Source organism: Erpetoichthys calabaricus, chromosome 4 (genome assembly GCF_900747795.2).
Source record: "Erpetoichthys calabaricus chromosome 4, fErpCal1.3, whole genome shotgun sequence".
NCBI classification, from domain to species: Eukaryota; Metazoa; Chordata; class Cladistia; order Polypteriformes; family Polypteridae; genus Erpetoichthys; species Erpetoichthys calabaricus.
In genome coordinates, this window is record NC_041397.2 from 199,747,297 (window position 1) to 199,765,322 (window position 18,026).

At 36.2% G+C, this 18,026-nt stretch overlaps 1 protein-coding gene across 1 annotated transcript; it reads right to left on the bottom strand.

Moving 5' to 3' along the window:
* Positions 1-740: 740 nt before the first annotated feature.
* LOC114650498 (collagenase 3-like) lies at positions 741-15,954 on the bottom strand. Its single transcript, XM_028800162.2, has 10 exons — positions 15,793-15,954; positions 15,145-15,383; positions 14,255-14,403; positions 13,709-13,834; positions 12,787-12,942; positions 8,156-8,276; positions 6,664-6,797; positions 5,111-5,270; positions 2,442-2,545; positions 741-1,169 (listed from the first exon to the last, which is right to left on the bottom strand). Exons 1-10 carry the CDS (start codon positions 15,898-15,900, stop codon positions 1,069-1,071), a joined length of 1,398 nt encoding a protein of 465 aa, XP_028655995.2. The 5' UTR covers positions 15,901-15,954; the 3' UTR covers positions 741-1,068.
* Positions 15,955-18,026: the final 2,072 nt, after the last annotated feature.

Here is an 18,026-nt window from a genome sequence, read left to right on the forward strand (position 1 = left end):
CTATGTCCGTAACTGTACCCCGATTCCATGCTTTGATTGCACAAAAATAACAGCAAATATCTCACTAGATTAGTGAAAGTCTGTGTTATGTGGTCGAGATATTGAAAAAATTTGCACATTTAAGTTTGTTTCCTTATTTTGTGTAATACTCAACTGTAAGAAGTAAAATTATTGGTTTATAATCTGAAATAGGTGAATCAAAGTTATATTGTAAAATAGTTGTAGCTGTTTGTATATTTGTCATTTGTCATTTTTTAATTTTGCTTTTTGTAAATGAATATGATAAAGTTATCAATGCTTATGATTTTATTTCATGTTCTCTTCCTAGCTATCCATATCTAAAGTACAGTAAATTCAAGCTGTTGACATATTTGGAAATCATACTGGCAACTAATATAAGGAATGGTGATGATTATTTCAACAGTCAAGTAAAGGGGCTATGGGACCATATTGGACAATCCATTGGGGGTCTGGGGTCATCAAAAGGTTAAGAACCCCTGTTTTAGGTGACGCTGCTGATGTGCCATGACTTAGTAATAAGAAAAGTGAGTTCAGAAACTGTCTTAATGGACAGAACCTGATACAATCCATTTCATGAATTTCATTGTATTTTTCCATCACTGTAAATATTCATAGCATATTTCATTCTGTTGAATATGTTTTATTTGACACTATAATCAATAAGTTCTTTTACACTGGAATTCATTCAAAAATAAACAACATTGAAAAAAATGCGAAAGTGTGACAAAAAACTAATAGTTTATTAATATACACCTCATTACTATCAGTTTAATTTTCAAAATAATAAAATATATACACTGGTTTCAACTTTAAACAAATTGGTAGTACAATACATATGACATTTGACTATAGTATTTTTCAACCACAAAAATAATTCTCACCCACTCTGAAATATTTTATAACATGAGTATACTATGCATGTTTTCCTTTTGTAAAAACTGTCATTTATATCAAGTAGTACTGTAGTCTTGCTGCATGTTACACTCAACCACCTTTGCGAAAGGGCTTAGAGTGGGCTTCTACTGGGTTTCCTTCTAAAAATAAATTTTAACAATTAAACAGGTTGTTTGCTCTTAAAATCCGGAGAACTCTCCTGGCCGCATAGTTGTATTCAAATTGTATCGGACCTTTGTACAAGTACAGGTAACCTGGAGGAAGAGTAAAACAAAAAATGATGAGTTTCATTGTAAAATTCAAAACAAATTTTAGAATCTGCTAACAGCAACATTAGCACACATTGCTGTGGGTTTGTATTTGTATTTAGTACTTTCAATACAGAGAGGTCTCTGCAGTGCTTTCACACTAGGAATGTTCATAGTTTCTGGTGCTGTCTTGACTCATCAATTGGACATCTAAAATGTTATCCTCGTAAAGATACTCTTGAAATGAATTTTATATGTTTTGAAAGGGTATATTTAGTGGGTGTTTGGCAGTTTCTTCAGTTGAAGTAGACTCCAAAGAGCAATAGATTTTGTGGAATCGATAAAGATCAAACAATTCACCATATACTGAAAATCACATTCTCAATGAAAATGGGTCAGGAGGGAAAGAACCTATACTACAGTTTGAACATGTGGACAAGAACAGGCCATTCCCTAAAATAACATCAGGTTGACTTTTGATTTGTCCTAAGATCCTACTGTCTACCACACTACTTGGTAGCTTATTCCATGTGTCTATGATTCACTGTTCTTAGAAAAACCGCCTAATGTTTGTGCGAAATTCACCCATAACAAGTTTCCAACTGTGTCCCCTTGTTCTTGTTGAACTTGTTTGTTTGGATCCACTGAACTAATTCCTATAAACACTTCACTCATGTTACATCTTAATCTCCATTTGCTTAAAATTAAAAGGTTGAACGCTTGTCATTTTTCCTCATAACTACTACTCTTCTGTCCAGGAATCAGCCCAGTTGCTCTTCTCTGAAATTTTTCCAGCACAAGTCATGCATAGTGAAAGACTCACACTATGCGGAGTAAACTGACATGCCACTTTCAAAAGATGAAAACGGTCCAGATGACGGGCATCTACCAAAGGCTTTCACACCTCGATCTATCTCTACCAAAAGTAGAGCTTCTGACAATCTGAGACATCAAGTGTTAAGTTCCAACTCCACTCTCTCATTTGTTAAACTGATGATTTGCTTTAAAGTGTATCATTTTAAACGAATTCCTTATGAATGGAATATGGGTTATGTAAAATTAGAAACTTTACTTAAAACATACATTTGATGTAATTAATTGTTTACATTATTACATATTGTACATACATCCATTTACTTGATCACTCATTACATCCATTTACTTGATCACTCATATTGGTAAATTCTTCTTTTAAATAGTCAGACAGACAACCAGTTCCTATGCAATATTTAATTTATTTTGACTGTCAATGTCATCAAAGCCCACTAATAGCCATACCATTCTCTTGGAAGGCAGCATCAATTTCTTCTCCAATTCCAGGAAAATCATCTTCAATTGATCGAGGGGAATCTTTATCCATAGTGTGACTGTTTTCATCATAACTAAAAATATAAGCAATATGACAATTACTTCTTTAATGTGTTATGTCAGAATTCATGTCTTTTTCAAAGCTAGTCATCTTACTTAAATTCATGGCAACGCACTATTAGCGCATGCTCCCAACCTCTAGTTTAATGTTTTAAAATTACTGACCTGATATTCACACTATTTACAATAGGAAGCTGTGCTTAACTTACTAATTTTTTTTCTCTCTAAAAATGTACTCTGATTTATACACATCTATAGTAGGTGTTAGATAGTAAATTCTTGATACTGAAAACTAGAGGTTAGATTTTAAATTGTTAGCAGCTTTCATCAGTCAAAGAATGAAAAAACTGGACAGAATTTTGTGAACATGTATACAACTGAGTTTGACTCTATGCTTTCCAGTAGATGGCAGTAATGTATATTTTTGTCTCTTAGCACCATTGTGAAATATAAGCCAATACACTTTTCCAATGACGTAGTGAGAAGTCAAGCAAAATGACACCTAACTAAAAAGATTACAATATGCAAGCTTTTGAGGCACCTTAGACCCCTTCTTCAGGCAAGATGTAATACAGAAACTGAAATTCCCTGTGTTTATATAGACACTAGGACAGATACAACATTGGAAAACCTTTAAGTGACACATCTTAAATGTAAAAAATTAATAGGCCCCTTCAGGCTAAGATTCATTTAGCAAGAGAGGAGAACAATGTATGGTCAAGATCTTTGGATAAGATAGCTGTCCAACAAAGTCTTCTGATGAGTTTTTCAATACAATGTGGGTCTATAGACAGGTTGTCTGTGTCAGTCCGAGAGATGCAAACAATCCTCATACCTGGGCATACAACTCTTGTCTATATTTAAACCAAGGGGCCTGAGTTGCCTCCAAAGCTTGCATATTGCAATCTTTTTAGTTAGCCAATAAAATGTGTCATTTTGCTTGACTTCTCACTACATTCATAATGGCTAACATGGTACAACACCGTAGTACTCCAAATGAAGTAAAAATGCTTATCTTATGAAATGTTTGTTTCTTGTTACAAGGCCAATTGTCTGCAGTTTAACATGAGCAACACCAAGGGACTGGTAACTGACTTTCACCGCACTAAAGAGCCTGTAAACTTGGTCACTAGTCAGTGGGTGGATTTGGAGGTGGTGCACAACTACAAGTCTTTAGTGGGGGGTCCACAACAATAACAGACTGGATTGTTCTGGTAACATAGAGGAACTATATTTGAAATGGCAGAGTGGACTTTGTTTTATTCAATTTTGCTCCTTTAATGTGGTGCTGGAGAAAATAGTGGAGTAGGAAATGCAAACTAAACTGATAGCCATTATGAATAGTGCTGCAAATCTTCTCAAATTAGACACACTATCATTTAGTACTTTAAGTACTCTTTACGTTCATTTTGAAATTTATGCAAAATATACATTTATATATTTAGATATTGATTGATTGGCTGTATTATTTGTCCTGTGTGTCTGCATCCTTTTTTATGTTTCTGATGCATCTGAATTTTCCCTTGGGATTAAGAAAGTTAAGAAAATGTACCTAATCCAATCTACTTTAATCTGATCTAATGTAATCTACTCTAATATTTTAGGCAATGAATTGTTCATCAGGGGTGATGAAGATTTCTTGATCTTCTGTAAAAGCTAAATTTCCCCTTGGGACAAATAAAGTACTATCTGTCTATCTATCTATCTATCTATCTATCTATCTATCTATCTATCTATCTATCTATCTATCTATCTATCTATCTATCTATCTATCTATCTATCTATCTATCTAAAGCATGCAGTAAAAAGCCCTCAAGAAGTTTTTTGATTGGTGGAAATGTCACTGAGGCAGAATTAGACATATCATTTTTTTTTGTTAATTGGACTATAGCAAAAATAGTTAAAACTTATGTTGGAATTTGTTAAATGACTAGTAACATTTTTTCTTTACATTTTCAACAGCAAAATGCCTGTGGGCGGCACGGTGGCACAGTGGTAGCGCTGCTGCCTCGCAGTTAGGAGACCCGGGTTCGCTTCCCGGGTCCTCCCTGCGTGGAGTTTGCATGTTCTCCCCGTGTCTGCGTGGGTTTCCTCCGGGCGCTCCGGTTTCCTCCCACAGTCCAAAGACATGCAGGTTAGGTGGATTGGCGATTCTAAATTGGCCCTAGTGTGTGCTTGGTGTGTGGGTGTGTTTGTGTGTGTCCTGCGGTGGGTTGGCACCCTGCCCGGGATTTGTTCCCTGCCTTGTGCCCTGTGTTGGCTGGGTTTGGCTCCAGCAGACCCCCGTGACCCTGTGTTCAGATTCAGCAGGTTGGAAAATGGATGGATGGAAAATGCCTGTGAAAAAATTAAAATGTGTTCTAAGAACAAACCACCCATTACAGCTTCTTAAATGACACTTTCATTTCATCTCCTTTAATTTAACATTTCCCCGAAATGAAGGCTGACTGACAACATAAATAGATATCCATTTCATTAAGTTTGTTAGGTGTGTGGATACCTTGTTGTCTTATATAGTTCTAATAATTCTACCAAATGAGTTTAAATGCAATCAAGTAAGGTATAGAGGCTCCACAAACCTCCAGTAGTCTTCCTCTGTGAACAGCAGAGTCTTTCCAGTTTCCCTTATGTGAACAGCAGCATCAATTTTTCGAACCGATTTAGGGAGCCCAAGCTTGTGGATGTATTTTGGGTATCCTTCAACCAGGTCATAACCATTTATTGCCCACATTTTGATTCCTGCACAAACACAAAACAGTTAGACATTTTTTGCTCTCAACATAACCAACTTTTTTTCTTTGTTATCTAAAAAAAAAAAAGGAGAGACTTTGAATGGAACAGGACAGATCATACAAAGCCAGCTCTAATGGCTAGTGAGTGACACTGATTTTTTGACATGTTGTTTAGCTATGAGACATTTTGTATTTCTCATACTGTATGTAACTGGCCAGATAAGGCAAATGAACAAGTACCATAAGTACAGTTGTAATATGGAGTTTCTGTGATTGAAGACTAGAACTGGAGACATAGTTTATGTTGTGATGACTGGTAACCTGGGGCCTCATGTATGCACAAAAACGTTGCGTATACCTGTTTTCACACACACTTTGAGATGTACAAAAGCTAAACTTGGTTTAAAGTTACACACATTTTACACGTTACACAGCCTCACCCCTTACGTACGCAAGTTTCTGCTTTGTTTTGCAAACTGACAGCACCCAGCGTCAAAGCAGTGCTACTGCTTCTGTGTGGTCTCTGTTTTTTCAGATTCACATGAATGACGCAGGATTTATCAAATATATGAAAATTAAATGCATATTGTTTAATAAATTTAAGGCACTTGATTGTAATCATTCTGTAGCAATATAATGATGCACGCAAAAGCCTAACAAATACCATGGCTACTTTAGTGGTGTTACTCTTGGTGCACCATTCAGAGTATTTAAACCCACTGTATCTGAGTGTGGAATCACAGCTGTACAGCAGCTGATCAGAAACCCCTGGAAGACATTTATAGCACATGCTGCCTCAAGAAAGCCACTAACAATTGCATGGATTCCACTCAGCCATGCGCGCAGTCTATTTGAACTTCTGCCATCCGGCAAACACCTCAAAGCTTTGCCTGCCCATTCCTTGAGTCTCAGAAATAGTTTCATCCCAAGAGCTATAAACACACTGAATCAGTCCATCAAGTGCTCCTGGTAGAAATGTTTGCACTTATAAATACAATCACCTCACTGTAATCTGGTACTACAACTGTAATATTGCACAACCTGAGCCACTTTATGAACCATATGCAATATCTGTACATGTATATTGTACTTATGCTTTCATACTATATATTTTTCATTGTTTTTATCATACTATTGTTATTGTTATTATATCACTTTATAGGAAAATAAGTTTATGAAGGATTTGCATATTGAATGTCATTTACCATACAATGACAATAAAAGAATTCAATTCAATCCAATAGAACAGAATGCTTATTTACAGATGATGATGACTGGCATCTAAGTTGATTTAGATTTCCAAGCGCTATCCTCTCTGGCGCTATGTGCTGTTAGAATACTAGGATGTATACTTGATGTAATTTTTATGATGATTATTATCATCGTGCTTAGATACGTACCTCTAAAAATAAAGACCAGATCTTTTTCTGGAGATTCATAGGCTGCATCAATCTTATTGGGTAGTACTGGCCAGGTTGATTTGATTAATGTCTGTTCTGCATTAGTAAGCTGTGGATGAAGACGCCAATAAAATCTAATATGCACAAAAAGAGAACAAGAATGGTACATTATTGTAATGGCTCATGTATTGATGATATAAAGACCCTATATAAAGCTATTATTGGCTTATGTATTGATAATTTAGAGACTCTTTAGAAAACTGTTATTATGTTTGTGCTTCAAACTTTTTTTCCACTCCATTTTTGTCATCATCTGCCTTAACAAAAGGACAAATGTCTGTGTGTCCATCTGGTTGCTATATCTCTTTCATTCCAACTGACGGTGCATCACAAACATTTGTAGTAATAAAAGGCATTGCATTTGTCATTCCAACTAATAGAGCATCACAAACATTTGTAGTAATGTATTTTATTACTATAAATGTTTGTGATGCACCATCTGTTGGAATGACAAATCCAAGACATTTTATTACTACATGCATTACAAAATACAGATAGAGCACTGTAAATGTTAATGCTAACATCTACATTAATTAATTAGATTTTAAACCCTCTTAGGCAGCACATCTAATTAAATATATAAGAACAGAAGAAGTGTGACAAACACAAGGAGACCATTCACCCTATCAGGCTTGTTTAATTAGCTAATAACTAAATTGTGCCAGTATATACCATATCATACCAACATATGTAAAAGATATCTGTGCCTGTGTTTCAACTCCATTGACAAGAACCTTTGGATAAAAAAGTGCTCCTTTATGGAATTAAATGCACTTCCCATTAATTTCCACTATTGTCCTCTAGTTCATATCTTATTATTTAGCTGAAAGAATTCTCCAGATCAGTTTCATCCATGCCTTTAAGAACATTGAAGCCATAGCTTTTAACTAACTAAGGAATGCACACACAAAACCAGTCATCCCTATTGGATCAAATTAGAATTGCCAATTAAGATATATGTTTTTGGGAAAGACAAGAACACCTAAAGAAAACCCATAAAGATGCAGAATGAGCATGAAGTACCCACACAGTCACACAGAAACACATGTTAAGTTTCCAGTTAACTCACCCGCAGGTTTATTTTCTCTAACATCCCACAAACAGGAGTTTTTATTTTCCTGTCCTCCCTGGCCATCTAACCATAATTTGTTATTAAGACAGACATTTATGAATCTCTAATGATATAAATAACTCTTTTTTTTGTTTTAACTTTCATTTGTTTAGGTATTATTATTGTAAAGCACTTTTGAGTTACTTTCATGCATGAAAATGTGCCTTAATTAATGTCTTTGTTGTTGTTGTTGAGGTTACTTGTGATGAGATCCACCAGTACCAAACACTTTGCTACCATTTTTGTTTAATTTAGACTTGAAAAAAAAATAAAAAGATACATAACTGGAATGAAGAATTCATGACATAGTCATTTACGTACCTGTCCTTGAAGATGATTGTTTCACCTCTAAGTTTTGTGACAGCATCAAAAGACAAGTATGCATCACACTTATCTGGAGCTTCAGGTCGAGGGTTTACTTTAGGATGGAATGGATTAGAGCCTGAAGGTAACAAAAGGGAAAGTCGTAGTTAAACAAAAGTGCTCTTAAAATGATTACCTTACCATTATTAATGACCTGGAATGTATAGGAAAAACCTATCAAGGTCTGTTGGTTTCCTTTCTAAATGGCAGTCATAGAATCTCCTCTGCTGCCTGAAGATTCGGTTGGTTTAGTTTACAGTTGAAAATATTTATTACACATTTTATTCACTCCTTCAATCTTTAGTCATAATATACTCAGTTTCTGCAAAGTGCTCCATTTGTTTTTTCACATTTACATTTTTATACCTTTTAAAGATTTTTTTTTTAAATATATAGAACTGTTACTTTGTGAAGTCAAGAAAACTGTGAAAACATATGTCTATCCTAAACCTGCCTAATCCAGCAGAGGATGGGGGGGGCTGTGAAGAATTATACAGTGTCACACATGCACGTCTATGAACCACTATCTGGGCTCATTAGATGTATGTGCTACCACCCCTGGTCAAGAGGGGGCACTGGCACTAACCTTTTCCTCTTCTATTTCCTGTGAAGCACCGAGAAGATGCCCAGAGAGGGCAACTGGATCCAGCCTTTCCGGTCTCCCACCTATAAATCCTGCAGCCACCAAAAGGAGGCATTCTTGGTGGAACAGAACGTACCGCAGGACAGAGTTCCTATCGGGTGATCTATAAAACAGCTGAATTCCAAGCCTCAAAGCTTTTCTTTTCATTTTTGTCACCCTTATGTTCCTAACAGCCACTTTTCTCTTGTTTTCGTTTGTTGGATTAAACAAGGACAACCGGGTTGGCGCCCCAACATTTATTTCTGGGTCTTGCAGTACTTTTACTTCATCCACAACAACATAAGCAAATACATTAAAGCAATTGTACATTTTCTGTAATACGACCAAAATTAATGACTTCTAAATATAATGAATACAGAATTACAGCATGTTTCCGCTCAAGTCAAGGTCTGCCCTGGAGGGAGAAGAATCAGTTAGTTTCAAGGGTTATGTATAACTCTCAGAAGAAAGGAAAAAAAAGTTTAGGAATTACAGAGAAAAAACTTTGATATGCACAAAACATGGTGACTCACAGGACTGAAACTGAGGTAAGGCAAATTTTCAAAAAACGTGATTGTTGTTTGTCTCACATTGATGGAGCATTGGACACGTACCCATTAATCCATTTATTTATTTTCTGAAGTAACTTATTCTAATTCAGCTTTACTAAGGGATTCTACAGACAATATTCAGATATTATTATTATTATTATTATTATTATTATTATTATTATTACAACAACAACACTCACTTTCTAACAGCATCCACTTTCTATTACAATGTTTCAGAGCCTGTAACAGGAACAAGCATGAATACATTCATGCCATACATCTATTTGTTTATGGTATCGATTTAATCCAACTTGTTGTAGTCAAAATGTTTGGAATGAGTACAAGGCCCTCGATGGAGCACCAGTAAACAGTAAGAACATTCACACACTCATATAAGACCAGTTTAGTTAACATGAGACATGGTACAGGAATAAATGTGCAATAGAGATTGACCAAGCTAGGATTTAAGCTCAGTTTCCTGAAACTGTGAGACAGCTGCATTAGCCAATGTTCTGTTATTCACATGCAATATATAGCTGTTACTTCATTAAAACAGAAGTTCTACTATGCCATTTCTTGTTTGTAAATTCTTACCTTTCATTCTAAAGCATGATTACTCAATATTCTTCTGCTGATCAACAGATAACTCTTTTAAAAAGCAAAATACCTGGCTTTTACTTAGACTAAGTAAAGTACACAGCCTCGGGCTGCATCCCACTTGTCTGTGTAGCCCCTCCTATGGTGCCAGTAATGTGTACCTCTGTCTCTGAGCTTTAAATCCCTAATAGCCGTGTTGTCTTCCTCATCCATCAAATTACAGCAGAGCTATGTAGGGTTTTATAACTCATCAGAGGTCTACTTGCAGAGTCAGAGGCTGAGTAATGCAGGCCCTTCATACAGCCTATCTGTATCTAATGTGCACTTATGCACTCTGAAAAGCTGAAAAATAAGTGTTCCTGCATCAATGTAGAGAGGTCTGCAAGACATGAGCAACTACCGGAGCCCATCCTTGCACATTGCTAAGAACAATCAATTGGCTTACGATGTGAATAAGTTTTCACTGCTGGTTTGGTAAACCGAAGGTCACACCCCACATACTGGGCTCCTGCTCTCCCAGTATACAAACAATCATGTCCTTCTCCCCCCACCTTCTACCATTCAACCTTCACTAAATATCTGAGAAGAGGATGTGTGCCGACACTTCAAAAGACAAAATAGCAAGAAAGCAGCAGGTCCAGATGGTGTCTCCCTCCAGGTTGGAAATCTGTGCTGATCCACTGGCCTCTGACTTTACACAGAGTTTCAGCAAGACATTATTCCTGTATGAAGTTGCCTTATGCTTCAAATCATACCATTCTCCAAAATCCCGCATAACTGGACTGAATAATTATAGGCCTACTGCTTTAATATCTGTGGTCATGAAAAACTTTGAGAAACTGGTTAACTCATTTGAAAGGACATCACAATTCCCCTTTTAGACCCCCTTCAGTTTACCTACTGAGCAAACAGGTCAGTGGCTGATGCAGTCAATGTGGGTCTGAGCTACATCCTGCAATATCTTGACAATCCAGGGACCTATGCAAGGATTTTGTTTGTGGACTTCAGCTCAGCTTTTAACACAATCATCCTGGAACTCCTCCTCTCTAAACTTACCCAGCTTTCTGTTCCTGCCTTCATCTGTTGGTGGACTACCAGTTTCCAGGCAAATAGGAAACAGCAGGTTAAACTGGTAAAACTCGCCTCTAGCTCCTGTATAATCAGCATTGGTACAGCCTAGGGATGTGTGCTCTCCTCACTGCTCCTCTCTCTACTAATGACTGCACCTCTAAGGACCCCTTTGTCAAGCTCCCCAAATATGCAGATGACACAACCATTATTGGACTCATCAGAAATGGTCATGAGAATGCATAAAGATGAGAGGCTGAGCAGCTGAACCTAAACATGCTCAAAACTGTGGAGATAACAGTGCATTTCAACAGACACCCCCAAGTACTACCTACACTCTCAATACTCAATACCTGACAATAAGGTGTCAGTTGTGGACACCTTCACATTTCTGGGCTGTATAATCACCCTGGAGTTGACATGAAAGACCAACATAGACTCCAGCAGATGTACTTCCTGCAACAACTGTAGGAGTTCAGTCTACCACAGGAGATGCTGATTCAGTTCTATGCAGCAATCATTGACCCTGTTCTTAGCTCATCCATCACAATGTGGTTCACATCAGCAACTAAACAAGACAAGAACAGGCTACAACAAATGGTCAGCTTTGCTGAAAAGATCATTGACACCAGTCTTTCCACCTTACAGGACCTTTGCTATTCCAGAATCATGAAATGGACAGGGAAAATCGTCAGTTTATCCCTCACAAGCTGTTTTAACTTCTCCCATCTGCCAGACATTAAAGATTAAATGATAACAATACAAGATGAAATAAGAACAGTTTTCCTTGCACAAGCCATCAGGCTTATAAATGGTTAATTCGGCTGTCCTTCCTCAGTATAGACACCCCCACCCCCCCATTATCTTCCAATACTCTTACATGTAGTTAATATATACTTATTTCAGTATTTCTTGCACTGCCTTACACTTTGTATTCATATATGTACATTGCATGTCTTGTATTTAACTCAGTTGTGCACTTATCAATTTTGTGTATTTCTGTCATGTAACTATACTTGGAGAGTTATCAAAAAAACACAGTCAATTTCTTTGTATGCAGCCATACTTGGCCAATAAATGTGATTCTGATTTTCTGTCCTTTCAACCATCCACCTGTACATCCATGAATCTTCTGAATTGATAAAATCAGCCCAATAGGATAGGATGAAAAGGGAACAGTTCTTCATGGGACAGCAACACATGACAGAGCACTCTGCACTAGTTTTGATTTCCCCATTGACATAGGGGGATGTCTTTGGAGTATGTGAGGTAGTTTAGTCCTAGGGGAATACCTACATGAACACAACGAAACAAGTAAACCCCACTCAGAAGAAACCCCAACTGCAAAGTAGCAACGCAGGCACAACATCTCCATACTACCTGAATGCTTCTATTTTTTCTGTAGAGATTTTCAAAAGGGAGTGCTACTGCACTGTATAAATTGTACAGTACAGTGACCCTTTACTAGTTGAGGACATTTGTTGCTGCATGCATTTTTCCTCTTTGCATTGGTCGGCATGTATTTTTTGATGCCCTTTTGTTTTGCATGCCCTTGTGATACCAACTATCTGTAATGCTATGTGCCGTTTTTACTTCTAAAATATTCAGCTAGTCTGAGCACATTTTTAACAACAGGGACCATATGACGTGACCTTAAAATACATTTAATTAAAAATTAATTATACATTTGTTTAAATATGTGCTTCTTGGTCACCATGTCAACAATTATGCTCACAATCACACTTGCTTACCATAAAGGAACTGGATCCCCTTCATATCATCATTTGATAGCGGGAAGCCTTTGCTGTAAGAGTAGACTGGATACATCAAGGCTCCAGGGTCCTGAGAGTGAGCCATTCCCAGCGCATGACCAAACTCGTGAGCAGCAACAATAAACAAGTTGTAGCCTAACAATAAACACATTGTGGTAGAAGACTTATGAGTATGTAATTAATTGAAGGAATGTCTAAACAAGGTTAAAGTAAACTTTTGGTGAACCGTCTTCTAAAGTACTCATTAATTCATTCATGTTGTTAGTTTCCAAACCACAATATTAAATTACAAGGTTGTGCAGAGCTGGAATCCTTCCAGATCACATTGCGTACAGGCAGTAAGTCATTCTTCATGAAGCAAGACATCGTCTTGCACACACCTTGCCTTCTATTTTTCTTGGCCAGAACACAGTCACAAACTTGACCAGAATATTTTTAGAACATTGGAGGAGTAAGTACATCAAACAGAGATGAAAATTGTTCAAACACGAATCTAGTATTCTGAAGCAGAGAGGCAGCAGTGTTAACTGCTATGCTATTGTGCCACCTGGATCAGAAATTTTGTGGGACAGAATTCTTTCTGAAAATCTTTATCAGAAACAAAATTAGCCCTTTGTCAGTTTTAACCATTGCAAATGCTATCCAAGCCAAAATAATTTTTTAATACATGGGATAAATATTTAAAAGGTAAAACTAGTCAGATAAAAAATGACTACAGAAAGAATCCCTCTAAATGTCTCTAAATGTGACATTTATTAAAGTATGTCTTGGTAAATGTCTGTGCACTACGTAAATATGTAAATATCAGTTAAACTACATTAAAAATTCAAAATAATTATTACATTCTCTAAAGTGACAGATTTGCTGATTTTTCCTTAAGGAAGTAGCCCACTTAACATACCACTGGCATCTGCTGACCATGTTTCATCTTCATCAAAGTGAGTGTCGCCCCCTATCCCTTTACCAGGTGGGTATGCATGGGCAAGAAGACCATTGGGACCATCAAATGGATTAAAATCACCATGTTCTACAAAAAAATAGTAGATAGTTCAGTTTTCCGAGGTTCACATTTCTTGCTACACCCTAACTGACTATTAAGATTTTCATGTTAATTTGAAAATTTATTTAGTCACTCAATAAGACATCAAGTTGTGCCAGTTTCTATGTCTTTCTTATTTAGCTTTTTATTATAATACATTTCAATGGCAAATAAACTTTATACAAAACTGAAATTCCAAAATCTCAATAAAACATCTTTGAATAAAATTATCAATAATTATTACCCTCAACAGTTTCCATGACTACTACATTACCACCTCTTGCCTGAAGAAGGGGCCTGAGTTGCCTCGAAAGCTTGCATATTGTAATCTTTTTAGTTAGCCAATAAAAGGTGTCATTTTGCTTGGCTTTTCACTACATTACCACCCTAAAATCTAATATCTCTTACCTTTCGCACCAAAAGAAATCATAATGTCAGCAATGCCTTCATGGATTTTTTTGAAAACCAGAGGTGTTACTTCGCTCCAGACCCTCAGAGCATTATGTATTGCTTTATCAACTTCTGAAGATTTCATATCCGGAGTATAATTTACAATTCTGTAACAATAACAATGATTTTTTTAATAAAGTCTTGACCTATAGGATAAAATCTGTATAATTCAACTTTCTTCATATACTTAAATGTTTATTTTTATTAAAATTATCAATATTTTACTTTCTTGTTTGGAAAATTGTTAACAATATGAGACTCAATTGTCTAATAGGAAGTATTTTAGATAAAGTAAATTTTAGCTTCATCTGAAATGAACTTCTCAGCTACGTCCACTATTAATTTTGACATTTTCTCCCAATCTTATATGTTCTAATATTAATTCTTATGTTTAATTTTTCATTATTTATTTTTGATTTAATTTAATGAATTAATTGTGTGTAAGTCTTCCACTTAAGACCAATCAACTATGAACACGGCATCATTTAGGAGTGAATCTGTAACATGGTGAGTTAGAGAACACTGAAATCACTTTCATTGCTCTTGGCTGAAAATGAGCTTATCTGGCTGTAATATGCTTAACCACATCCAGCACAAAACACTCACTCATGCAAGGTGCTGCATCAGCAAAGTACAAAGAAAGATTTAGCCCATGTCCTGAAACCACTTAATTGAATTTAGGAGTTGAAAAGCAGGAACCAGATCTATCTATCTATCTATCTATCTATCTATCTATCTATCTATCTATCTATCTATCTATCTATCTATCTATCTATCTATCTATCTATCTATCTATGAAGTTCTTTTCATATATCTCCTAAACCTTTATTGTAAAAGCTTTGTAGTACCTGAATGTTACATTTGTAGTTTCCCATTTAAGGTTTTTTGGGAACACATTGTACTCAGCCACATCAGGAACACCACATCTTGACATTTTCATCACCTTTATAGTATCATCATCCACATGTCCTGTTATTTTAAGCCCAAAAAATGACTGCATGGATTTAAGTGCCTCAGTCATTGCACTGGAAGACCTTCTGGTTCCTTCAATTCCACGTGGAAGATTGTAAAATCTTTTAAGATATTCCTGGAAGCAAATCAAAAAAGTTGAAGACAACTGTATGAAATGTCTAATTTGAAAGTTTGTGACATGTTTTGCTTTTCAGCTTTAGAGAGGTGATGAATATTAATAAATTTAGTCACAATTATTGTGTGGTATTCATGCTTTTTACATTTTTCATATCAAATATATAAAGTTGTAGATGCAGTAAATGTACAATGTGAGATACCCTTTGAAGTTGCTAATATTATACTGTTCATGCAAACATTACCAAATTAATTTTTTGCTACTTCTTCATTTTCAGACATATCTTCCTTATGATGAAGTATTCTGCTTGATTAGTTATGTAAAGTTTGTCTTCAGGTTTTACAGCTTAACCTTAATGTCTGTAAGCCTAACAAATAACACCCAGTCGAAACCGTAAACCAAAACTTACTTTTGCTCTTTGCCAATCATTCTCGTCCGCCTCAGTTTCTTCTTTCAACAGTGGGAAAGCATACAGATGTGCAGCACTCAGCACAAGAAGGAGAATGCTGTTTTTCATCTTGGCTAAGATATCACTTCACTCATTCCACTCTGGGCTGTTGGTGTCATTGTGTCTGTTTGTTCGAACATTTATACAGCATGCTAGTTTCTTGGGTCAGGTGATGCCTGCTGTATGATTCACCTTTCTTTCCAAAAAAAGACATAACTTAAAACAGCTTACTCGTTGCCTGTGGTTTCAAGAATATTTTTGATTTAGGAAGTCATCAGTCTGTCTAGTTGAGGAGAAGTTTATTGGGACTTTACACACCATTACTGCACAAACATTATAGAAACCTTTAATGAACATTACACTGCAATAAATATTGCACTGGCCATGAAAATTTCAGCTGTACATGGGCACATTTTTCTTATAATTTTCACTTTAACCTGACTTTGCTTTTTTGCGCAACAACTATTTCTGTGAGAGCATTACAGGATGCCAGAGCCTATTCCAAGAGTTCAGCACAAGAATTAACCCTTTAAAGTTTATCACAGGGCACACTCACCTATACTGGACAATCAGCCCACATCTTTGACAATTTAAGGGGGAGAGAACACGTGAAAAGTTCATACAAACTGGCTGGGCATGGAGTAGAACCCAGACCACTGGACAGCTTATGTTGAAGTCCTACCCACTGCACCTCCTTGCCAGACACGTTTTTGCTTGTTGTCTCAAGTATAAATCAGCTATAATGGTCTGGTAAATTCCTACACAGAGCTTTAATACCTACTATTCAGGATCAAAGTAATAGGCCTGTCTGAAATAATCCATATTTAATCACTCTCCTCTTTTCTCCTCACATTCTTCTTGGCTATTAGCCATCCAGCTGTCCCTTTGCTTCTCAGTCTTACATGGACTGTACATTTACAAATTATAACTTTTCTGGGTGATGACCTGTAAGAACAAAGTGTTCCCCTTTTTGATAGACTGTGCTGCACAAATAACTGCTGCCCTGAAAAATGGGAACGCCCTGTTTGTTTTCCTTATTTTCAATAATAGGGGTCAGCATAATTTTGGGAACTTTAAAGAAGTGATTATAAAGGAAGGACCCCCTATATTGCATGCATACAATATTTCATTCCATGCTTACATATATCTTCCAAAACCTTTTGATTTTTTAGGTGGTGACAAATCTTATTTTAAAACTGTTCTTTTATTTTTTTAAGGTTACTTACAAAATCCCTCTCTCTTTTTTGAAAATCACTTGATGTCCATTCCTAAAAACCCTTTCATTGTACATCAGAGGCCTCATGTATAACGCCTTCCACAGAATTCATACTAAAACAAGGCGTACTGGCAAAACTAGAAATGTGCGTACACACAAAAAAATTCAGATGCATAAAACTGTGCATAAGTAAAATTGTATGCACTTTCCCTTTATAAATCCCAATCAACATGAATTTTAATGCACAATGTGCTGACTCCTCTCAGAATTCCACCTATTTGAATATGCAAATCAATATAAATAGCTCCTTCCGTTCAGTGTTTCACTAAAAGACAATAGCAAAAGCATATGTAAAAACAAACAATTTCAGTGAATGAGAAATGAAGGTCCTGCTCAATGATGTGTAGGCAAGGATAAACATACTATTTGGTGGCTTATGTAGTGGTATAAGCAACAAAAGGAAATTTATGGAGTGGTACAGTGAGGTGGAGGCACTTACAAGGTCAAGTTCAGAAAGTCACACAGTGTTTGAAATAAAAAAAGAATTGAGCAGATATCAAAGTCGATGTGAAAAGGTGAGTTGCAGCCAACCGTCTGAAATAAAAGGTCAGCGTCAAGATTAAAGCTGAAATGTTGACTTTAATCTCGAAATTTCAACTTTAATCTCATAGTTTATTTTGTCGTTATAGTAGAACGTTGTAAACTTCATCTTAAAATACCTGTTTAATTTACTAGAGTTTCTCAAACCTCAACGTAACTAAAGTAACATTAAATGCTTTGTATTCTTCGTGCTTCTTAAATGGGTTTTCTCTTATGTTGACAGGAGCACACAGGCAGTGATCACCACACAGAATATATTACATTCATGATATTACAGCTCTCTGAACATTTTAGATTACTAACATGTATTCTGGATATCACTTTCGTGATGAAAGGCATTAAATCATGTATTAAACATGCGGGGGCACTGTGTTGCAGT